The 26,262-nt window shown below is 38.2% G+C and overlaps 1 protein-coding gene across 4 annotated transcripts in view; it reads left to right on the plus strand.

Moving 5' to 3' along the window:
* Nucleotides 1-26,262, plus strand: part of SLC44A5 (solute carrier family 44 member 5) — a 242,551-nt gene that overhangs the window by 165,596 nt on the left and 50,693 nt on the right. For all 4 annotated transcript variants that reach the window (XM_060773741.2, XM_060773740.2, XM_060773738.2 and 1 more), the window contains exons 4-9: nucleotides 9,423-9,507; nucleotides 15,822-15,906; nucleotides 17,772-17,891; nucleotides 21,625-21,685; nucleotides 23,126-23,249; nucleotides 25,603-25,686. In XM_060773741.2, coding sequence (XP_060629724.2) covers nucleotides 9,423-9,507; nucleotides 15,822-15,906; nucleotides 17,772-17,891; nucleotides 21,625-21,685; nucleotides 23,126-23,249; nucleotides 25,603-25,686 — 559 coding nt within the window. The remainder of the gene's footprint in view (nucleotides 1-9,422; nucleotides 9,508-15,821; nucleotides 15,907-17,771; nucleotides 17,892-21,624; nucleotides 21,686-23,125; nucleotides 23,250-25,602; nucleotides 25,687-26,262) is intronic.

Here is a 26,262-nt window from a genome sequence, read left to right on the forward strand (position 1 = left end):
AGCCATTACCTCTAAGGTATAGAATTTTTGATTGATGGAGGAAAAATGCTGTCCAAAAGCATGAGTATACTGAGTAACAGTGGATTTGTCCAATTCAAGAAAAGATTCAAGAACATTAGGCTCTTGCTGTCTTTCTGAAGCCTTTAGAGAAGCCTGTATGTGTTAGTGTGACTACCCAGTCATCTTCCATGATCAAAGTTATTGATTTATGCTAACTGTCTTTCTCTGTGGTGCTTCAGAAATATTTATTACAAGAGTTATTCTTACGGGTTTTTTTCTGTTAATACGGTATCTGATATTTTTGTTTTGTGTTTTCTGACTGATCTTTTTAATTGCCAGAATCAGAAATCTAGTATAGTTGTGCCTGAGTTAGAAATGGATAAGAGCAATCTAGTTATCTATATAAATAAAAATGTTATGTTCATTTGTGGGATTAACATAACTCAAAAACCACTGGATGAATTGACACCAAATTTGGACACAATACACCTATCAGGCCAACAAGTGACCACCACTCATAAAAATGCTGAAAAACACAGCAGAAGAGACTTTAAAAGCCAAAAACCAAAAATTACATTGCAATGCATGTGCAAAACCACACACACACACACATACACAAACACACATATACACAAATATATACACACACACATATACACAAAAAAACCAACAAATATATACAGACTGGGCCACAGCAACGCATGGCAGAGGATGGCTAGTATTTCATAAAAAGATCCCAAGGAATGAATGACTGCTAAACTCAAAAGGAAATAAATCAAGCTTCTTGATAGAAAGATATGGCAATGTCACCATAAAATCCCAGGGGAAGAGCTGCACAATTTCAACTCTGAATTATTTTTAAAAATAATTGTTCTGATACAGGTCTGTTTTTAATACAGTATTATTTGAAATATAATTTCACAGAAACTACTACAGAAATTGGCATACTAAGGCCCGGGAGTGGGATGCAGCCCCCTGGGCAATTACCTCAGGACCTCCTCATTTCTTTGTCCTCTTGGTTTATGGACACAGTGGCCCGCCACAACCTTATGCCAAAAAAAGACGAGGGAGGAAGGCATGTAGCAAGTGAGAGCCCTCCTGAGCACTCTCAGCCACTACACGTCTCACCCTCCTTCCAGCATAAGGATGGTGTGAGCGGCCCCATTCTTGTGCCACGATGATAGTTCAAAGAAGGTACGCTGCAGTTGAGAGCCCTCTGGAGTACTCTCAGACATCCCCTGTCTCACCCTCCTCCCGGCATAAAGATTGGGGCAGCCATTGCATGTCTTGCCTTTCTCCTAGGATGGGTTGAGCAGCCCCATCTTTATGCCAGGAGGACAACCTGAGGGTGACTCAGGCCTTGCCCTGCCCCATCCTGGCCCTGACAGGCTCTCCCCCTCCTGGACCCACCCACCCTCCCTCTTGGTCCAGCCCGCAATGTGGTCCCAAGGCAAAAACGTTTGTCCATGCCTGACCTATAAGAAGCATAAAGAAGGAGGTGGGAGGGGGAAACTGTAGATAAGCCCGTCCAGACATTAGCTACAATTCTAGTTCTAGTTCAGTTGTCATAGCTGCTTATCGAGATAAATCAGTGGAGTTAAACATATTGATTACAGGGATAAAACATGCTTGTTTCCTGATGGGCAATGGTCTGAGATTGCAAAAATTATTTTTCATTAAAAATAAATTTTGTAAGCTCATACAGAAGATTGGCAGGCAGTGTTCCATTCCATATGATCCGCATCTTCATAAGGACTTGGGGTTCTGAGTACCAAGAAGTAATGGAATGACTTTGTCTTGTTATATATTGACCACCTATATGTATCCCTGTGCCTTGCACACTTGCAGTGTACAGTATTTACAAAATTCAAGAGGAGTGCTTCAGGTGAACTTTGCCTGTGTTTTTGTTTTTTTGTTTTTTAAGGCAGAAAAAAGCTTAATATGACCAGCTTTTCTATGTTATATAAGAATTTGGAGACTGAAGTCTTCAGCTTTAATATTCTCCTAGATATTTTTCTGTTTGTGGAGTCTCTCTGTTGCAGTTAATGCCCGTCTATGCTCAGAGACATAATGGAGGATTAAACCACTGGGACAAGAGACCATCTGTGAAGTAGTAAACAGAATTTTTCTTGTGAATGTTTATACAACAACTACCCATATGTATAAATTCAGGATCATGTTTCCTATTATCTGCTTCATTGCATTGGTAAATTAGTGGCGTTAAAAAGCCATAAGCACAATTTGGCAGGCTTGTGTTTTTACATATTAAAGTGCTTAATTTTTTTATCTTTAAGGGAGAACAAAAATGCCGTTATGGACCCAACAAACACTTAACAGAATACTTTTAGCTCTGATTGTCAGATGGTTTGCAGTCTGTTTTGAAGGATGCCCTTCTATCCCATCTTTTGTCTTTGACAGGGAAGCTTTGAGTTCAGTTGGCAACAACTTACTTGACCCCAGACAATAAAAGAAAGTAAAATGAGATGATACCTGACAAATGTGTTAAAAAGACAGATGCTTGTGATTTCTAGGGCAGGTCTTGGGTGGTTGTTCGAGCATATTAGCAAGAAATGTTGGCATAACTTCATGGTTCAAAATGTAGATGCTTCACAGGTTTATGGACACACATGACACCTATGTTTCATTGAATGCTGACTCCTTAGGTTTCTCAGAGATTTATGATTGGCTCCAGGAAGTTTCCACCAAGGATCTGTCAAGTTATATAAAGACTTGCAACTAAGATTTTGGCAGGCAATTAGACTAAAAATGCTGAAAACCGTATGAAAAGATAGTCAAAACCATACCTGCGAGAGACTTATTAGCATAATTGTCTCTGAAACTCAGTATTGGTTCTTTCAAGATTAATAATTATCTGTTGCAGAAACAACTTGTTTTTATGTTATGAATTACTACAACAATAATTTCTGTTTTAAAATAGAAATATTTTATCTTATATACCAAAGTTCAATTATAATATTAAAACTTAGGAATAAAACATTTTGATTCTTTGGTTCTGGTGAATATGCACTGGGCATATCATATGTCATATACATTTCAGCTTCTGAGCACTAATCTTAGCCATTGCTTCCTATTGTTTTTCACTTTTGCAAGCAACTCTTCAATTATTCACATTTGAATTAATCACCTCAGTTGAATAACGCAGTACAATGTCACCCAAGTTTCCCTGTTACATTTCTTCTTTTCTCAGAACCTATAAATAACTTTCAGGGAGGTTTGATGAAATAGTTTGACTTTTGAACAAAACTGAATTCATGGAGTTGTGTTTTGTTTACCCTGCACTTCAAATATAAACAGTGACACTGCATAGTTGGAAAGGAAGTCAGAATATTCAATGAATTAGAAATTTGGATGCATCACTTCTCTTTAAACAGAGAAATGCAGTGATGATTGATTATGTCCAATGAAGTAACTGTATATCATTTTGAATATCTGTTAGACTGACAAAACTGCCAATTCATTTACAGTGCATTACTTCTCATGTGGAAACAACACAGCCTCTAAGAAATATGACTGACATATATGATTAACTATTCAACTGAGGAAGGTCTAATTCATGCATGTGTTATTGAAATGGAAATAACCTCTAACGAGCACTATGCGTATACTTCCACTATGAGGAATAGCTTGTTTGAAAGTTGTTGTTGTGTGCATTCAAGTCACTTTCTTCAAGAGGTTTCTTGGCAAGATTTGTTCAAAGAGAGTTTGCCATTGCCTTCCTCCCAAACCAAGAGACCGTAGCTTGCCAAAGGCCAACCAATAGGTTTCCATGGCCAAGTGTGGATTCAAACTCTGTTCAGTGCTCCAGCCACGACACTACTCTAGCTCTTTTGTTTAAAGTACTGCCACATATAAATCATACTCAGTTTCAAAATAAATTATGGCATTAGGAGGGTTGTATGCTTAAAATTTGCAGGTATTCCTAGACTAATTTTCTTTTCATATATGATTTTTCTTTTAAAACGCCCTGTTTTGTGGTGGTACTTTTTATTCATAAGACATGTTTCCAGAACATGTGAGTTTGAATCAAACCAAAGGGCAGTTCACACAATATTCCTTAAAATGAACAAATATAACTGACATGCTGGATCTTCACTGCTTTATAATCTAGTATCTGATTGCAGGTTATTTGCTTTAAACTGGATTTATATGAGTCAACACTGCCATGCAATCCAGTTCAAAACAGATAATCTGGATTTTATATGGCAGTGTAGATTGGACTCCAGTCTGGCAAGTACTGACTGCAAGTGGAAAAACATTTCATGAGAATTGTTGTTACACACTTTTTAGTTGTCCTGATTAATCCCTGTTTTTCAGATAGTTTTAAATGTCCCAGTTTTTCTTTCCTTTTCTTTCCTTTGTCCCCAGATTACTTAGGGTGCTTTCAGACAGCATGACAATTTGAGTTTTAAATGGTGGACAAAAAAAACCTGGGACCTGGGAACATGTCCTCACAGAGACCTATGGATCCTGGGATTTTTTCGCCCAGTATCATAACAGGCTTCCTCTGTATTGGAACAAGATGGAGGGTGGAAGGGAGACAGCCGGTGGAATGTTTTGCTTTTTAAAAATCCCTCTATTATGCACTGCACCATATATGTGCACATGCAAACATCATAATATAAATACAAGCAGTTTTGCATGTGCGCATATGACATTCAGGCACATAACAGAGGGATTTTTTTTAAAAAAAACTTCCACTAGATTTCTTTCTTCCCCCAATTGTTTATTCAAGCTTTGTTTAATTTTATAAAGTGTAAAATAAAGAGCTCTAATTGCACTCCTTTTGTGCTTCCTGTTGCACTCCAGGCCAGGAAAGCCCTCTGACTTTAAACACCACACAGCTGAGTAAAAATGCAAGCAGTTTATTGAAGATAATTAAAAAGCAGTAGCAGTAAAAAAAAACACTCCATAAAAATAGGTAAATCCAATTAGGTAGAAAGATAAGCAGAAACATATAGTCCAGGAAATAAGTCCATCAGAGTTCATGAAAAACAAATACAGAAACTTCCAAGGTAAAACTCCAAAACTTGACTCATGAAATCAAACAAAGCACTTAATACATGAATCTATCCAAGGCCCAAAAAAGACATCTTAATTCCAACATTGCTTCATCTGACTATAGATTCTGTACTTGGCACTTTTATCCCATAATCTACTCTATGTCCCAAGCAGCCAGGAACGGATTTCGTTTTAGCCTTTACTTCTTATCAATCTCTCTCAGTCTGGTAGAACACCTGAGAGATTTGTTTGTTTGAATGTGCTGACTGAAAATATGCCTTCTCTCCACTGGCTCATTAATTTTTGCAGTTGGGCCAGGTGCTGAGCTTTTCTTAGGCTCAGAGTCCTGGGAATTCTCTGGTAGCAATTCAGGCCCTTTTCCAGGGACCATACCATCATCCCCAAACTCTTCAGGGACATTCTCATCAGAAATGACACTTTGAACAGAATTCCTATTGTCATTCTCTGCATCTAGAGTGGGGGTCCTCAAACTAAGGCCCGGGGGCCGGATCTGGCCCTCCAAGGTCATTTACCCGGCCCTTGCTCAAGGTCAACCAAAAGTCTGAAACGACTTGAAAGCACACAACAATCCTAGCTCATCAGCCAAAAGCAGGCCACAGTTCCCATTGAAATACTTATAAGTATATATTTTTAAAATTGTTCTTCATTTTAATTATTGTATTCTTTTCCACTGTATTTTGCACTACAAATGAGATGTGCAGTGTGCATAGGAATTCATTTATGATTTTTTTTTCAAATTATAATCCAGCCCTCCAACAGTTTGAGGGACTATGACATGGCCCTCTGTTTAAAAAGTTTGAGGACCCCTGATCTAGAGCAACCTCATCATTAGAAACCCCCAGAAACTCAGGAAATCCCGTGTTTTAGGTGCTGTGTAGATGGGCCTTTAATATGCTGGAAACTGAATTCAAAGTGTAAAAGTTCTTCGCACTCAAGTCAGTAGGAGGGAGATGAGAAGAAGTGGGAATATTGATTTTCCCAATAAATTCAAGCAAAAGCAAACTTTGTGATGTTTTCTAGTTTGTGTATTCTTCCTCATTAATAACTTTTGCCATTTTGAACTTATCCTGATGTCGATTGTCGACATGTGTTCTGGTTTTCATCTCTGAAATATTGAAGGGTATGCTGTTCACTGTCTTCACTCATTGAAACTATGTTCTTATGAATCAGTAAGCCACAGTTATTATTCTTGAGCTGGTACATCACTCCCAGTTTATTGCTCCTGGTAGCAGGAAAGTCTTCAGTAAGGAGAAACTCAACAATAACAAAAAGACATAGCATTATATCAAAGCTGGCTTTCCTGTCTTATCATTGTCCTAACAAGTCTCTAGAGCCAAAGTTTGAAGCTGGTTTACTATTCTGGTTGCATTGGAGAGCAACAAACCAACAGTTGGGTTTGTACATAGTGTTAACCTAAGATTCTCAAAGACTTCTGGCTTATTGCATTGTGGGCCCATAATCCAGATAGATGTGAACTGCTTGTACATGAAAATGTGAATGAATTGGCTGTAAGTCAGTTTCTGGGTATGGATGTGAACTTAAATGTTACAGGTCTAAATCCAGCACTACTCACTATGCAAGCATTCCTGAAAAACATGAATATGATGTGTTCCTGCAATGCATGTTTTATATGAGAAAAAATGTGTGTGTGGAAGCACTGTAAACTCTTAGTAAGAGTTCATCTTTTTCGTGATATTGTCTAATGCTCTTGAAAGATGGACATTAATTGGGTTGTTTTTTAAATCCCAATTATTAAGCAGATCTTGTTGTCAGCAGTATCATATTCTAAATTACAATACAGGTGTTAGGTTTTGCATGTGACTACTTTAAATCTCATATGACAAGATTTATGCCTGCTGGAATCTGTACAAGAGGGAAGAATAATAATCTTAATGGAGGTGGAGAAATTTTCTGTCATGTAGAAAAACAATAACTTCAGGAATATGTGAGGTTGCTATAATGATTACACTTCAAAGAGATTAAAGAAGTATATTAACTATTGCCAAAACTGCTAAGTGTAATGATATTTTTCTGGATCAGATTTAAGAGAACATTAAAGGACAATGAAAATCTATTTTGTCAAAAAGCAATAAACAAAGGAATATCGTATTATAAATGTGACTTCTCTCCCATGCTCAAGTAGATAAGACCAGAAAAGAAGAAGGAAGATTATCCATCATGTTTTAGGTCATTTTTTTAGTATGTATGTTTGTTTTGTAGTATACAATATGAAAGTAGTTTTACTGATTTCCTGCAAAACCCATATACAAGGTGAGGCAGCATAACTTCCTTTTTTTCAAAACTTAACAAAACCCATTGTATGAATCAGATTTTTTTATTTTTTTTTATAATGTAGGCACATACCTAAAGTTTTGTTTTACATAGTTTTGAAGGTCAAATTAGGTAGGTGATGTCCCCCATTCTCCATACACTGAGTAAACCGATTTCTGGCGTTTGCCATGACTCTTGCCAGCATAGCAGGCGTTATGTTGGCAATTTCTTCCTGGATGTTGGTCTTCAAATCTTGTAGGGTCCTTGGACAGTTCACATAAACACGAGATTTCAAAAAACCCCATAGAAAAAAAATCACAAGGGGCCAAATCTGGAGAGCGGGCCGGCCACTCCAAATCCGCTCTAAAAGTAGGCCTCAATGGCAAAAACACGCTCCTCACAGTTCCAATGCATTATGGCGACTGAACTGTGTCAGGACAAAACTTTATACTCCTGCCTCTCGAATGAGACCACTAGCACTCCACTACGTCTTCAACCGACTGAATGGCGCACATTTAAAAAAAGGAAGTTATGCTGCCTCACCCTGTAGTATTGTTCTTGCACAGCCAATGTGCTGGTAGACTTAAATGCTCTTTAAGGAACCCAGAAATACACAGAATCACCATAATATAATAATAAGCATGTATGAGATACTCAGTCCCCCTGGTGGCACTGCGAGTTAAACCGCTGAGCTGCTGAACTTGCTGACCGAAATGTTGGTGGTTCAGATCCAGGGAGCGGGGTGAGCTCCACTCTTAGGCCCAGCTTCTGCCAACCTATCCATTCGAAAACATGCAAATGTGAGTAGATCAATAGGTACCGCTACTGTGGGAAGGTAATGGCGCTCCATGCAGTCATGCTGGCCACATGATCTAGGAGGTGTATACGGACAATGCTGGCTCTTTGACTTAGAAATAGAGATGAGCACTACCCCTCAGAGTCAGACATGACTAGACTTTGCCTTATCTGATACCCCCTCCATTCAAAAGCTTACTAATTTACTTTTTTGATGTTGTTTGTTTAGTGAAGTTGCTAATTCTTTTCTTAAAGTTGTTACTTTTAGTCCACCAAAAGTAGTTAATTATGCTGGCTACCATTTCAAAATGAAGGCTTATTTTTAAAAAATCTTCATTGTGAAGAAACTTTACAAGTTGTTGTAACAATTAAGAAAAGATGGGAAGTAACCCACAAATTGTGCAAATTGTCTGGTGAAAAACAGCTCAGCCTTCTTTACAAGGATCAGACCAACCACAACCTAGAATTGGTTTCACACTACTTTAACTATCATGGATCCATTTTATGAAATCATAGAATTTGCAGTTTGTTGTAGCATCAGAGCTCTTTGACAGAAAAGGGTAAATGTCTCACAAAATTACAAAAATCCCACAGGACATGGAAGTTAATGTGGTTTCATACTGCTAAAATTCTGGAGTGTGAATACAGTTCAAGTTGCAGTTCATGACTTCCTAAGAGACCTTTGTGTTTTTATGTACTGTCACTCTAATGTCAAGAGGGTTGCTATATCAATGACTTTGGAGAAGATTTGGTTTCAAGTGTTTCTAATTTAAACACCACAAAATCAAGATGAGTGTGGGGATGCAGCAATTACACAGGAGCAAGTTCAAACTGATTTGCATAAAGCGGATGTTGAAAAATACATTTTAAGTAGCTGGTGCAATTCACTGTACAGAAGGAAGCTCAGAAGTATGAGTGAAGGTGGCTTGGTTTGTTTGTCTTGGTTCAATACCACTCTGTGGCGCGATGCCAGCAAAGCTTTTGTAATGCTTCCCTCTGCTCATTTTAATAATGGTGATTTTCTAAGTGCATTACCTCATTATTTGGCTACAAGCCAGATGTACCCTTTCTGAGAGGAGATATGCCAGATATGTTTTACTTCCTATCTATTCATCTGTACTTGTTTCTTTTTAAAAATCTACTGTTTAAGAAAAATCAATAATCTTCAGCAGCTCTCAAGAGAGGTTAAAACACTACTTGACAGGCAGTGCATTTTAATGACTTGAAAACTTTAATTTCAAGCAAAGCCTCTGTATGGCAAAACTCAATTATCAAATAGTATATATAATTTCTCTCTCTCTTACATGTTTCTGCAGCTTGGGTACATGGTGACCCCAGGAAAGTGGCTTATCCGACTGACAGCTATGGGCAGTTCTGTGGTCAAAAGGACACACCTAATGAGTAAGTACTGAGGCAGTTGTCATGACTTCATTTTTTGTGAAACATGGCTGAGAAATGAAGAACAGTCAACCTTCCACATTAGTGTGTTTAACGTTTGAGGATATTATTATTCACGTATTTGATTAATAGCTTCTCTCTAAGAATTTCTCGGTCTTCTAGGTAACTCTATAGCAAACATCTGGTGGAAGTTGATCTTAGAGTTACCATGGAAGACCTAGAAGTTCCTAGAGAGGTTATCTGAGGACCCTTCCAGACAGTGCTAAAGGTCAGTTCCTCCTGGAATTTAGTCCCCACACCTCTGCCAAACCCTATGCTTTCCCTGGGTGGCTGCATGTCCTCCCAGGTCAAAAGGACATGTTGGGAGGTTGGAGGGGGAAGGAAGGATTTATCTCTCCTCCCCCAACCTCCCGTCACATCATTTGGATGCATCAGAAGCTGTCATCGGGAGGCCTGCACATGCCCCCAGGACACTCTGGTAAGTTTTTGGGGCAAAATTGGGAGCTGGGAGGGGTCTATGAGATGCTATCACACTCCTTCAGACTCTTAGAGCCCAAAGAACCATGATGACAATGGGAATTGACCCCTGGGAACATGGAACATGGTCCTGAAAGTCAATCCCCACAAGCCCACACTTGGAAAGATTAGGACCTTACATTAAGTTCCAGATCTTTCCAGGTGTCAAATTAATCTGGGGTAAACTGGGAAATCCCAGAACCCTTCAGATAGGCCCTATATCTCTGGATATGATCCTAGGTTTTCTGTTTATTCCAGATTATCTGACAGTATGGACTAATATAATCTAGTTTAAAGCAAAAAACCTGGGATCAGATCGTGGGATATAGGGCTTGTCTGGAAGGGTCCCTGGTTTACTATGGATTAATTAGGGTTTACCTGAGGCATCATTTGGATGCTTCAGGTAAACTCGTAACCTGTTGCAAGTTATGGGCCTGTATAGTTTGGCCCTCAGGTTAAAATTCCGAATTCATGTTTTCCGCACTTTTGCAGTGTCCTGTACCCCTAAGGCCCACAAAAATGGAGGACCTATGTAGTAGCTTTATGTTTGCCAGAAATACTGTATTTGTTTCCCACCTCTGAAACTAGAGAAAGTTACTACATTCTTTAAAGTGCTCTCTACATTGACTCCAGATAAGAATGATAAAAAGCAGAACAATATCATCATGCAGACTGAAGACAATTCATAATTCAGTAACTTATTACATCATGAAGCCAAGTGATTAGAAAGCCACTGTTTATAAAATGCATTGAATATGATTAGCCAGGATTAAATGGGAATATTTAATTGACATGTCCTCTGAGAGATTGCTATATCATTCCTAAGAGAAGAATAATTCATGTCAACTGCATGCCATTATGTAAACTAACCACTTTATAATCTGCCATAACTTTGAGCCAACAGCTGAAATAGCAAGAGGAAATTCCAGTGCTTACAACTAGTAGTTTGAAGTAGAGCGTTTTCCTCCTCTATGAGAAATTCCTTTAGGCTCTATCTGGATTCTTTGCTGAGAGCCAGTTCTCTTATTTCCCCATACAGTACAACTTTATATTGTAATTTTTACGCATAACCACTGATATGAGTGCAGAAGATTGCTTCAAAAATTATATAACTGACATGAGGACAGTTGGTCATTGGCCCAAGTAGGATGTCCTACAGCTAGGCCCGTAGCCAGGATTTCAATTCGGGGGGGGGGGGGGGGGGGCTAAGTTTGTTTGGGGGGGCTGAGTCTGAGTGGAAGAGGATCTACCCTAGCAAACCTTTTGTATCATTACCCCAATACCCCCATGCATATGGGATATATTGAGTATGGTGATCAGATCATGATATGAATAAACATAACAGTTTAAATAATGCACCAGTAAGGCCTTTTCACGAACCACCATGAGAATTTGGGGGGGGGGGGGGCTGAAGCCCCCCAAGCCCCCCCCCCCCAGCTACATGCTTGCCTACAGCTAAAATATTCTATAGCCATGGCTCCCAACCTGTGCTCTGCAGAGCCCTAAGGCCACGCATGCACGTCCCATGGGGTCTATGGCTGCTCCAAGAAAAAAAAAACAAAAATTGAATTAAATGAGAGAATAAGAAATCAAAATAAGAAAAACAGAAATTGCATTCCAAACAGAAATTTTCCAAGTTGAATTTGCCACTGTGCAAAAAAGGTGAAACCACAGGTATCTCATTAAACATTTATACCTTATTTTATGTTATGCCTTAATTTAGGCCTATTTTTGCACTGCAACACACTCTAGTTCTGTTGTAATACAAATGGTTTGATTATTGAACTTTAGAATATATATTTTTTTATGTATGGCCAAGTTTTGACAATATCATGTGTAGTGGTGATAGTTGAGAATGCATTGAGATGTTATGGTAAATTTCAATGTTTTTAAAATACAATTTTATTGCATGGACATTGGGCAATTGTTTACAGATCTCTTTACTTTACATTCTGTTATTAAGTATCTATCCTCTTCCTCCCCCTGTATCACTACTCCTAAACACCATTAACTTGTAAGACATAGGATAGGACTAAGGGGCTCCACCATAGAAATGTATTCCAAAAAGGGCTTTGCAAGTCAAAAAGGTTGGGAACAACTGCTTTATGGTATTCAGTTTCTTTAAAGCTTAGAACAGCCTAACAATGCAAACCTGTATGTCTACTAAGATTTCCCACTGAGTTAATTCATAGTCAGAGGCCAAATCTAACTGGTTAGGTTGACCAAAGGCCACGTGAGTGAATACTAGTGCAGCTGAAATAGGAGAATGGGAATTACTTAGGATCAACTTCATCCTGTCCTAACTTCTAATAAACAAAAGAATGTTGTCAAATGCTTTGAACAAAGTGGTATATCAACCAGGAAGTGGTATATCAATCAGATGCTGGGTTGTTGAAGGTTTTTTGGGTTGTATGGCCATGCTCTAGAAGCATTCTCTCCTGACGTTTCACCTGCATCTGTGGCAAGCATCGTCAGAGGCAAAACATCAGGAGAGAATGCTTCTAGAACATGGCCATACATCCCGAAAACCTACAACAATCCAGTGATTCCGGCCATGAAAGCCTTCAACAATGGTGTTAGATTACAGCTCCCAGCATTCTCCACCATCCATTATCCTGTTTATGTTTGCTGGGAGTTATATTTCAACATCATCTAAAGAGCCACATGATTCCTAAGTCACATATAAATATTTGCTGCTATGATTATTAATATTATTTGTGTACATTCATGTATGTTTTGTATTAGAGTCAATTCCATACTCCTGTCCACTGGGAAATAATTTTAACTATACAATTGCGAACATTTTAATTATTTTTAAACCGTTGCTTAGAAAATAAAAAAAAATGAGGTGGTCATATAGCTCTAATGGGTCATGGATTTGCTATAAGTTGATTGAAGTTGATTTGCAGTACATTACGAATAAGAGATCTCCACGATTAAAAGTTTTCAACCGCCCTACTCAGAGCTTGCAAGCTCAGGGCCATGGCTTCCTGGATTGAGTTGATCCACCTGGAATGTTGTTTTTTTTATTGTCTTTTTAAATATCTTCTCATGGTACCATTACAACTTATCATGTATCTATTATCTAAGGAACAACTCTTTAGATGTTGTTCAACCACAATTTCTATCATCCCTCACCACTGGCTGTACTTGCTGAGTGATGCAAGTGGTGATCCAAGCACAGCCTACTAACCCCTATTGTCAAAGCCAATTGCTGATAGTCTCTCAAACAAACAAAACAATTGTTCAGTGTTTATTTTGAAATAACATGTTCCTTTCATACCATCAATTGACACTGATTCACATTGATGCTGTTGAGTCTGTTTACACTAGGTTTCATTTCCCCATTGGGATTGTATACTTGTGTTTAAAGCATCTGTTTCTGTTGCATCTGCAGCAATAACTGGATTCCTGTAGGGAAGAGCATGAGTTACTCAGATTGAAAATATTGCATTTTAAGTGCATTGTGTGTGTTTGCGTGTGTGTGAAATAGTAAATTCCACTCATATTTACATAAAAAATTCACTTTATGGTAACTCCTGCTTTCACATATGTACACAATGGCAAACTTGAAATATGTTACGATCAATATACAGACTTTTCAGTCATTTCCAGGATGATTTGCATGCTTTAATGAATTTCAGTAAATACATATTTTAAATTATTAGTATAAGGACATGTATGCATATATTTTAGATAAAAATAGGTGGAATGCAAAAAGATTGTTTTTCAGGTCAAATTGTCAAATGGTACCCAATATACAGGAACATTGTTGAGAAATACCAGAGATTTATGATTTGTCAAACACACAAGCTGGCTCTAGTGAATTAGAATCTAATTCATGCCTTGAGAGAAATTAAATTTGGAGATGGATGCTAATCTTTTTGTTATTGCTGTTTGAGAGCCTCGGCATGCTGTAATAAAATGTAAATAAATGTTCCATTCGTTCCAACAAATATTACAGCATGTAAATATTTTAGAAGATTTGATATTTTAAAAGGGTTCCAGTGTTCATAGATCTTGAGAAAGTGGGGAACTGAACTACAATAGTGTATAATTAATTTCATTTTGTATTCCCACCAGAAGTCCTCTAGGAAATCTCTCTGTATGGTAATCCATCTATTTGTTAGCTTCCATATTTTAAGCCCTAAATTTGTTCTGCATTCTGAGGACTGTACAAGCAGCATGTAATGCAGATGACCTATAAAGAAGATAGATCTATGAGGCTGGTATTTACTGTTCTGTATAGTTACTTTGTTTCCCCTGTATCCCAATCAATAGCTAGAGCCATTTCTCTTCAAAATAAACTAGAAATTGGATAAGGTTTAATACAAAGTTGTACAGAAGTAAAATATTCCCATTGCCTGAACATAATTGACCAATTGTCCTATCTACTTTTATATATTTGTTTGTTTATTTGTTTTATTTTATATTCACTTTTCCATAAAATGAAATTTATTTGGGTTTCTTCTAAATGGAAAAATCCTCTGATAGACAGAGCTCAGTGCTTCTGTTTTACTGCACTGTGGTTTTTCAAAAGATGACATGTAACCTGTTTCACTTCTGGCATCCTAGTGGACCCAAGTAATTTTTTCAGTAGCTGACATATAATCGGCTTCAACAACCTATCAAGTAGTGTTGGGCCAAGATAGTACTTGGACCACCAAAAGATCTCCATTCAATGATTCTGTACAGATGCAGTAGTAACAGATAAATATTTCTTTGCTGCTATCATCCCACAGATGAGTTTATGCCTATGTTACCGTATTTCATTACATAAAAGGTGCACTTTATATCCCTTATTGGGGGTGAAAAATCGGGGTGCACCTATTACGTGATGAAAAAAATCCAGCTACAGGGCTTCACTCTGCCAACACTTTGCTCAACCAAGTGAGGCTCATAGCTGAAAGAGAGCATGCAAGTGAGAGAATGAAGTGTGTACTTTGGGCAATGAATCAAGGGTGCGACTATTACTTGAGGAATGCAAAAATACCAATTTGAGGGACCAAAAATGGGGCGGGGTGCAACTATTATGCAGTGGCAGATATTATACTAAGAAAAATGGTACTTACAATTCACAAAGTCATTGACTGAATCTGTAGAAAGCAGATGGTCAGCAAACTGTTCATAGATTCATATGTTATCTCTCTTCCCAACACACTATCAGTCTTCCTCACACATAGTTTAATTTGCTTTTTGAATGGAGAAATGTGCATTTTCAGGAGGACAGTGCAATTACTAATGGAAGTCTGTCTTATGCTCTGTCTGTTCTTTGGGCAACATAAACAAAAATTAATGTGCTAACTTTGTTTCTCCTTTTCAAAGCACATGTCATCTTTACCGCATGCTTTTTAAGTACAGGCATAATCTATATTTTCATTAATGACAAAAATATCTTATCCACAGGCACACATTCTTGATGGATTTTAGTGCTATCTTGTGATTAACATAAATACCAACAACTAGTTTATACTGAGGTGTGTTCTTATATGTGTGTGCTTGAACAAGATATTGCTTTGACAAGTGAAAAGGCCTTTACCTGTGAGATACAGGTAATGTGACATATAATGAACTGATACCAGTCTGGGTTATTCCATAGAGAATATCAGTCTCACTAGAATTTGACTTGCTTGCTACTTAATTAAGAACACATGAGGTTTTATACTTCTTAGTATCAGTGAGCACCTTGAATTTTGCAGTGGTTTTTGAATGATATGTATGGAGCATATATTATTTATATATATTGTGAATTATTGCTGCAATAGCCATAAGGTAATCATTGCATGTCCATTCCTTTCTAGGAACAAGACAATTTTGTTTTATTTTAACATTCTGAAATGTGCCAGCCCTTTAGTGCTAATAAACCTACAGTGCCCTACAACACAGGTATGTAATAGGTATTCAGAATTGATGTGTTTTTACAAAGTGTAACTACTTTTAAGATGAAAAATGTTAGAATTAACACTTGCTTTCTATATTATGGAGGTAAATAATAATGCACATTTCCATCTCCATGCTTACCTAGAAATTCTGAGCTAATATTTTTAAGACATTCCAGTCAGACGGAAAAAGAGAATGTCTTTTCAATTTTGAACGTGACTTTTGCCACTGTTTCAGAGAATGAGAAGAGGAAATATTATGAGTGCTGTCAAAATGAGTACTGGCTGTATTGCTCTGTGAATATCTGTGCCATAGTCATGTTTCTCAGGAATGATTTGTAGGGCTTTATTCCCTTCCAAAAGGTAGTCCTTGAAAATATGTAGTTCTTCTTTGACAGCCAGCAGTTGGGCTGGTTTGCATGTAGAAGTTGACACCATTTTCACTGTTGTCTCTACACATTATTTTTCCTTCTTTATACCACCTTTGGGCCTGAGTAATCACTTCTTAGATCCTAGCTATCCGTTTCCCTTTTTAGAATGGAAAAGAATAAGTAATTGGCTAGTGCTGCTTATAGTAAATTTATGGTGCTACAGTATTGACCTCAGGTGTTTTCAAGGATTATTAGCTACAGCTCTAGGGACCTTGTTAACAACATTACAGGTCTACTGCTGTACAAGATAACAATTCTGTGTTTTTATAGACTGCCTCTGGTCATATGTGCTTGGTAATGGCCACATTTCCTTCTGGTAACAGCCCCTTGCAACTCATTGACTGCCGCTCCAGAGGGTCACCATATCTTGAAAGTACCTTTGAGGCAGTTACAGGGAAGGCTGCTGCCAGAAGTGGAGATGCAAAGGAGTATGGTACATAAGAACCTACTCTTCTGAATGTTATCTTTGTCTCTCTTGCTGACATATGATAGGAAATTTTAGTATAGTCTGTAACCCAGTCAAATTGATATAAATGATTTAAAATAATTTAACTTTACACATTGACTATAGCTCAATGAATTATTGTAAACAGACATACAATAAAATCATTGCATGTAAACCATTTTATTTCCCCAAGTAACATAAAGGATGCAAAACATATCTCTTTAAAGGAGCATTAAAATGTAACAGGTCCCTTAGCCATAACTCTGAAATATTCTATTTCACTAACAGATTTACTATTGAAATTGGGGAAGAGAAAAATGCCCCAATTTCAATAGTAAATCTGTTAGTGAAATAGATCTTGAGACCAGAGTATGGCCTTCACGTTCTGTGTTATGATTTCAGAAAAAGTTACAGCCAGAATAAAACCCGTCTAGTGTAGCTTTAACCTGTGTTCAACCTTAAGATAGCGAGTGCTAAATTTGCTTTTGTCTGAGCGATGGAAACTGCAAGTGGATTGCACTCAAGGTTCTTTCTAAAAGGGCAAACCATTTTAACTATCACAGTCTTTATTGACTGGGATTCATATGCCATAAATTTGATACTGAGCAAGCTGTACTGCATTGATATCCCCAATGCCTCTGTAGGTGGTTTGGAGCAAAGAAGAAAAATCTTATTTGGGAAAAATATTGGTGCAAGTGTTTCATTTTAAAAAAATTAGAAGTATACATCAAATGTTTCTAACGGGCAGAAAGTCTTGGGAAGATGCTGTAGCTGTGCAGAAAGAACCAGCTGTCTCTTTTCAGTTGTTTATCTAGAGATTGCAAAGGGGGAGAGAAAAATGATCATGTCTGCTTCTAAGTGCTGCGCTAAGCAGGCAATCTGATAAAATGAAGTGTTTCTACAGATGACATTTTTTCTTGTCTAGCTGCTTTGATAACATAACTTTCTCATCCTCCAGAGCGGCTTCAAACAATGTGCATTTTTCTTTCCTTAAAGCTTTGTGTCTCAAAGTGCCCAGACAGGTTTGCAACCTACATAGAAATGCAGTCTTCCTACAGAAATTATTGGGAGTACTTCAGACAGTTTTGCAAGCCTGGCTTTAATAAACCACGAAAGGTAAGTATAGATATATATGATATGCTATTGCTTTTTATTTGTCATTATTGGTTATAGAGCAGTGTTACTCCTGGTGCAAGTGGCAAAAGTATGATAGCTGGGATCCTACTCATAGCTGGAACTCATACACTGGTTGTGCAACACATGTCAGAATTAATGAAAAGAAGTCCGTTTGGACTGCTCCCAGGTGCCGGGGCTGCTTTCTTCGAAGGGCAGAAAGTGTGCTGGTATCCGGGGAAGGTTTTTACAAGGCCCTAATACAAACAGAGTGGCAGGAACTGGATTCCCCTCCCTTTCCCCTCTTCTTGTGCATTCCCCTGCCCACTTTCTGACAGTGGAGTAGCCAGGGCTCTGGGAGGGCAGGACATGTGAACTGTAGACCCCACTCCTCCCTCCCTCCCTCCCTCCCTCCCTCGTGGCTGTGTCTCTCACTCATTGCGCTGTCTCATGCACATGTTCCCTTCATGAATTCTGACCCGCAGTGCGCAACCAGTGTAGGGTCCCGGCTATCATACTTTTGCCATGCAAGGTATGTGAACTTCAGTATGGCCAGGGCTGTAAAAGGGCTGGTATCTTTTATTGGTAGTGTATCATAAAATGGTGTGTGTGTATATATATATATATTTCTGTACACAGGTTCAGTGTTTTAAGGGAGAAAACCTAAGCTCCAAAGGGGATAACAACTGAAGGACTATTCGATACTGTGAACATTTTTCTTAATAGGGAAAGTGAGGCCCATCACCGTGGTTCTTGATGCTATATTCTTATTCCTGAAGGAGCTCATAGACCCTCTTAACAATCTAACTTGCTTTTAAAACTCAAATTATTTTGGAATTAATTTTCAGGCAATTTTTTATCTAAAATGTTCCAAAAGTAAAAAAGAAAAACCCAGCTGTTAATTCCATAACCCATTTCCCCAGACCTCACATCACTTTCATTGTGAAAATCAACCTCAAATGGCAACCAGTCTAAAATCAGCCTAAAATGATGTGTTAGGAAGCTCCAGTACAGCTGATGGAAGCAAAAATGGGTTCTGTGTAGTTGCTCATTCCTGCTCTACTGCCTCCGCTGTAGCACCCACAGTGTCTTTTCAAGTGGTATGACTGAAAATAAGATCTATTTAGGGTAGTTCTGGGTCTGTCTTGTTCCCCTGAGATGAAAAGGTATTTCAGCACAAAGCTGACAGACCTATGGCCTTCCCACATAGCCCTATATCCCAGAATATCAAGTCAGAAAATCCCACATTATCTGAGTGTGGACTCCGATAACCCAGTTCAAAGCAGAATTTCCTGTGGGATTTCCTGTGGGATTTTCTGCCGTGATATTCTGAGATACAGAATTTCTTTCCAGTGATGTCAATGAGAGTGAATGTTTCTTAAATGACTGGGAAGAAAATATGTAATAAGGTCCTTGGCATTTCAAAATCTTGGACACAGATTGAGATTGGCAAGATAGTGGATTTTGATCTCTTTGTAGTCATTGACACATTTGGAAATTCAAAAAACTATGGTAGTTCCATCACAAAATTGGCCACTATGGGAATGGGGCTGCATGGCTGGTCACAAAACAGCTACTACAGGCATCTGGATACACAGAATGGCTGCCCTGTGGTCATGTAATCAGAAAAGATGCACATTTGCCTGAAAAACCAAGTACAAAGTAGAGGTTGAGCATTAAATACCAGAAAACATATTTGACCCCACAAAGCAAAACAAAATATTTGCCTCACAGAAAGAAAATCAGAGAGATTAAGAATAATGTGTTGACTACTGTTGAAGATACTAAATGGAAAGGCAGAGAAATGTTCTAAGTACCAAATGGTTAACTACATAATTCAGTAAAAGTTCTTGAACCAGATCTCACTCAATAATGTCCCACAAAATCTTCCTTCCTTCCTCTCTCACTGAAGCTACCCACACACAGAGATGTACTTACATATACCCCCCCCCCCCAACACACACCCACACACACTCACACACACACACAAATACAGCACTTGGGCTCTAACTACACAGCCATATAATACGGTTCAAGGGTGGATTAGGCTGAGGTATCCAAATGACACCTCAGAATAACATGGTTTAACTCAAAATAAACCTGGAAATCAATGGTTCAAGGAAGGTCTGCACCTTCCCAGGTATGGGAGGTTTGGAGACAGCCTCTTGGGTTTGGCATGTGTGAACCCAGGAGTAGTTCCCACAGTCATTCCACCACTTTGGGCTCTGGTAACCTGGGAAGGAGGGATGGCAGGGCCAATTTCCTCTTCTTGCCCCCTGTTTCACCCTCAGACTTACCTGACAGGCCTCTGGATGGAGCCATAAGGCTTAGCAAGGCCTCCTGGCACATCAAAAGAGCTTTGTAGGAAGGAAGGGGACTCCTGCTATCCTTCTGACATGCCTGGAGGCCTGCCAAAAAAGTTTGAGGGCCAGGGAACCAGTGGTGATATCCCACCCACCCACCATGCCCACCTCCCTGTGTCAATTCTAAATTGGCACAGGAGGGTAACCAGTCAACCCTTGCCAAAAACGCAGAGTTTTGGGCTACCACTTGGCCGCCAAAGATGATTGAATTTAGTGTTTAGTGTTGAAGGACCCTTATTCATTCTTCTCACTACCAATCCTAGTCCAACCATTTGAAAACCTTTCCCTTTCATTGCTACAATCACTTTACATTCCCCCGATATCTCTTTGACAACTTCTCAGCCTCTTCCCAATGCCTGTCTTGCATTCTTTAATGCACAGAGAATAAGGGAGAGAGGGAGAAAAAGTTTGCCAGGCCTTGGTGAGAATGAGTTCCTTTTCTTCCTGTTTTCTTCCTGAATTTATTTCCATGACAGTTTAACACACTGAAGGAGATAGAACTAGCCACAATCATTTCTCCGTAGAGCCATTCATGGGAACAGCTCTCTAGCAGAATCAAATGGAAGGTAGTTAGAGCTTTGATTTGTAGCATGCCCATTTGCCTGGTGGGATGTGGCAAAGACACTTCTACAGAGCAGGCTACCAGTAGAAAATGTAGGAGAGTCTCAAGGTTATTGATAAAGTTGTGCTTGCCCAGAACTGGGAGAATTATCAAATATACTTTTGGACAGATGACTGGAAATGTACATTTTTTGAAGTATAATTCCCTGGAAACACCATGTAGTGAGGCCAGTGAACAGGGAATTCTGTGAACGATAATCCAAGAAGTATTGTTTCCAAGTTCTAATTTTATGTAAGATCAAGATCAAGCATATGAGTTTTTTCATCTTTTGATTGAGGGAATAAGTGAAAGTATGTTGGATTTAGGGGTTAATTAATTAACCTTTCACTCATACCATAGGTTTGAAGCAACTTGGTTGTTTTGTTTTTTAAATTAAAGCCTGTTATAATATTCTTCTCATACTGAAAACCCCTTACTGAGTCCTGATTGCAGCCTTAAGTTAATTATGCTAATTGTGTTAAAAGGTAATTTTCTTCTGTCTAAGATGAGGACAAAGCCACCTGCTGAAGCATTTTCTATTCAAAGGCATGTCTTGATGCCTGCTGTTCTGTTTTCATTGTTAGTAGGCCGCCGGAGAGTCATGGTTCCATGCATTTCCCATTTGAATGTGCCACTGAGGCCTCAATCAAATAATTTAGAAGGGTGTTTATTTTCAAAATGAGCTGAAAATAAAAATGTGTTCTTTTAAAAAAAAATACGACAGGAAGAAATTAGAAGTGTTACGTTCAAATGTTTTTCCTTTGATTTCTAGTCTGTGACCCAAGTTATGCGTGATGAAGATTGTCCTTCCATGATTGTTCCTAGTCGACCTTGTAAGTGCTTGAGTATCTGTATAGTATATTGTGTCTAGTATTAGTAAAATTAGTCCATTCCCATTGTTGGGATTGTGTGAGCATAGTTTGCACATAATATCAAGATCACAGGATAGGATTGCCATGTTCCAGTTCCTCAAATCCCAGCCTTTAATTTTTGTATTGTGCATATATGCATAATTCCAGTTTTCATTACTCATATTTAATACACTAATTGTTTCATTTTTCCAAACACATTGATTCAAATGGCACAATTTTTATAGTAGTCACTGATCACATAAAAGGAAGTAATGTTTAAGTGCTGGACTTAGAACAGGGATCTGGCTCAAATTCCTGATAGATCACAGAATATTTCCATGTGTCCCTGGGCTAGCACTACTCCTCAGTAAACATGTCTTATGAATAGATATTAATAGCTGCCTTACAGGGATGAATAGGGAGAGGACAACCATGTGGTATATCTTTGTACACTCCTGGTACAGTACAAAAAACAGTCACAATCACATTAGCATTTCCTGTAGTAAAATAGAATTACCTGCATTTACTCAAGTCTAATGCACCATTGAATCAAATGTGCACCTCAGTTCTCACATCCTGAAGCTCCCCCAAAATATTTGCTGCCAAATGTAATGTACAGCAGCAAAAAACACACTCTTTGTAATTTGGCATTATAGTTGCTTTTTTTGGTCAGGAGCTGATGTGATGAAATTGGCCGTCTACAAGGACGTTGCCCAGGGGATGCCTGAATGTTTGATGTTTGTAGCATCCTTGTGGGAGGCTTCTCTCATTCCCCCACATAGGGAGCTGGAGCTAACAGAAGGAGCTCAACCCACTCTCATCAGATTCGCACCACTGACATGTCAGTCAGCAGTCTTGCCGGCATAAGGGTTTAACCCACTGCACCACCTGGGCCTCCATTCCAGTTGCTGCCTGTTTAGGATTCCCTCTATTAAAACAAAAGTGTTAGAACACCAAAGTTTCCAGCCATGAAAAAGAATATCTTCTATGCTGTAGAATGAATCTCCTTTAATTCCCTTGATTCAATACTATGGGATCCTGGTGGGTGTAGTTCTACAAGGTCCCGAGCATTTTTAGTCAAAGAATCCTGATGCCTCGCCAAACAAGAAATTCCAGGATTGCGTTGCATTGAGACATGGCAAATTAGAGTTGTTGTCCCTCAAATAGGAGCTCCAGGAGCACCTGAAGCAGCTTCCCATGTGATGCAAATCTAATGCTCACCATAATTTTGACAAGGTAATTTAGACAAAAAAAGGTGAGCATTAGATTCTAGTAAATAGGGTAATTTTACATAATGCTAGTTTAATTTCTAAGATAATTTTAAAGAGAAGTGCACTTGGAGCAGTTATTGAACTGAATGTAAGATGTCAACCGAGGATGAATTATATGAGAACAATGCACATCTCTTCTTTGTTTTCACAGTTCTTAAGAGATGTTTTCCTGATTTCTCCACTAAAAATGGTGTTCTGACAGTGGCCAATCAAACTACTTTCAGAGATGGAAAAGGAAAGACAAGGAATGTAACAGATCTCAGGGAAGCTGCAAAGTATGGATTGTGTGTGTCTGTGTGTTTGTTCATACTACTTTGCACAACCTGTTTGTCAGATTATAATTTATATGGATAAATGTTTTATGTGTACACTTACCTCTAGATTAAATGGGAGATGGATTTCCACATTTTTCACTTTAGTTATTTTAGGGTTTGGGATGCTGTAGGTTTTTCAGGCTATATGGCCATGTTCTAGAAGGGATGTTCTATAATCCCTAAAGTATTTTACGGATTAGCTGCTTAACACTCAGGTTTATGTGATTTTCAATAATATACTTCTTATCTTTCTTCTTCTTTTTCCAAATATAAGGAATTCATAGCAAAGAAGTATACGGGAATGGAGTACTTAATTTGCCAGTCACCTCCTTCTTCTTAGGTCTTATTTCAGTTACAGAATCTAAGACCTAAATATATAAGCAGCCTTTGCAGGCATTCCCTATGCTTTTGCCAGGAATCTAAATCTTGGCTGATTTCATGCCAAAACAATACATTTCATTTTCACCTTGTTATGTGAGATTATGAATGTTTCTATATGTTAGTTGGTTTTATTGTATTGTATTTTATATTTCAGGAATTTTAAATTTGTGTCCAAAAAGCAGTGTATAACACAAAGAATACAATATTTTGTGCGAAATGTCTTTCATGCAAAATACCTAGTCTTCTGGCCTTGTCAAGCATTTTTTTTTTTCAGATTGATGTCTCAGTGTGTACTTTCTCTGCAAATATAACCATTTTTTTAAAAAAAAATGGTTACATGCCTGCCATATGCTGAGCCCAACTTTGTAGAGCAATATATTCAGCACATGGCAGTATGGTGGGGAATATATTGAATGAACTCTGCTATATTTGGATGTCATACTAAATATCGTGTTTAGTGAGACAAATGGGACTAGCCTTCCCAAAGGCTTGTGCATTTTCTCTTTTCTCTTCCTCGCATGCAGCTGAGAGAACATAAGATCCTTTCTCTTCCAGTTTTGATTCAATTCAGCTTGTCACCTCGCACCAACCAAGGCTGTTGTCTAATTTTGTTGTTGTCTGTCTTGTTACACCTTTTATAATGTGGTTATAAATATAGATTTACAGGCATACTTCAGTTAACAAAATAGATGTGTTCCTGGGAATTACCTTTTTAACATAAAACATAGTTCCAAAGGCAGAAATAACACAGAAAGAATAGGCATAGGGCCCTACATCACAAAACAGAAGAGCAGTTCAACATCTTTGGACAAACATCCATCCAACACAAGCACTGTGCAAGTGTAGAATGAAACAACCAGGTTAGCTAAGCCTTGCATACATAAACAAAATATTATGAGCCTTCTGAAATTGTTTGAAGACTTATTTGAAAATGAATTCAGGGATGACTTTTTACTCACCAGCCTTCACTTTTTTGACAATTTCAGAAAATCAGATCTATTGTTTACATGTTGGGGGTAGTCAATGGGTGAGCTTATCTGCTTTCTCTTTTTCTCTTTGTTTTGCTTTCCATGCTGGCTCATTAAAGTGTCCTGAAGGCAGATGCTTTGTTTACCTTGCCTACTACAGGCAGCACAGGCAGCTACATCAAGATCAGCTAAAGTAGAATCTAAGCTTTAGTGCATTGTTTACTGCAGATACTCAACACTGAAAGTTGAGTTTTTGTAGCCCATGTGATCCATGCCCTCAAAGCCAATGATGCTTTAAATGTCTTCCAGACAGACAGAGGACAAGGTAGTGCTGGACAATCATAAAAAGACTTCATTAAAAAGAACTTCTTTATCAGAGGCTTTGTTAACCGAGGCATGTCAACAGATCAGAATCTCTGCATGTTTCTCCGACTTATGGAGACCCTGAAGCAAACCTATCACAGGGTTTTCTTGTCAAAATTTGTTCCGGGGGGGGGGGGGTTGCCATTGCCTGAAAGAGAGTGAGATGCCCAAGGTCAGCCAGTGGTTTCCAAAGCTGAGCAGAGGGAATGTGAACCCTGGCCTCCCAGTGTCCTAGTCAACACGCAAACCACTATATCACACTCTCTCATGTCTCCCTAGAAGTAAATCCTATTGCATTCACAATTGTTGCTTCTGGGGAAACCTAAATCTCTCAAATTTCTATGCAATTTATTTTTTTCTTGTAGTTGTCTTGTTTTGGGTACAATCCAGATCTGCAGTATCATAATAGCATCTTATTACTCGCAAGAACACATTGTGTTCCATTTTACTAGTAGACAAAATGTTACAAACAGAGCTCTGTTTTGGAAATATTTTGTGATATAACTTTTATTTTGCTATTATATTGAACCCTTAGGCTGCTTTATTTAAATAATGAATGTATTCTACATGAACTTAAAATGTCTTGCCCTTTCTTTTTAAAGTGGCATCAATAATGTTCTCGATGCAAGATCAGTTGGGATGAAAATTTTTGAAGACTATGCCAGCTCTTGGTATTGGATTTTAATGTAAGTTGTTATTCAGAAATGGTCACATCTCCCACATGCAAAATTGTAATAACATAAAATGAACAGAATGAATATGAAGGGAAAGCATCTTCTGGTACATCCAGTCATTCTATACATTAATTTTGATGTTTTGTTATAGCTCTTCTGCATTAGTTGTATTGGAAGACCCACTCCTTAATTATCCTATTATTATAACACCCAAGGATTTGATGACAATGGATACCATATTTAGAAAAATGAATAAAATTCCATGCTGCTGGAAATGAACATACTTACCATGATAAACAAAACTTCTTCCTTCCATAAACATCACTATTTAGTTCCCTATTCATATCAAAGCGTAGAAACTTTAAACGTGGATTTTGCTTCACTACTTGACTATAGACCCTATAAATAAAGTAGTTGCTCTGGTTGTAGGACAATGGTTATTTTGCCATCTAATTTTGAAATATCTCTCTGATTGGAATAAACACTTCCCTCAAAACATCTCCTTGCTGGTGAATTATTTTTGGTAAGAGGATGGATCATGGAACTGACAATAGGCTGGGTTGTTGTAGGGTTTTTTTGGGCTGTATG

This window comes from Anolis sagrei, chromosome 4 (genome assembly GCF_037176765.1).
Source record: "Anolis sagrei isolate rAnoSag1 chromosome 4, rAnoSag1.mat, whole genome shotgun sequence".
NCBI classification, from domain to species: Eukaryota; Metazoa; Chordata; class Lepidosauria; order Squamata; family Dactyloidae; genus Anolis; species Anolis sagrei.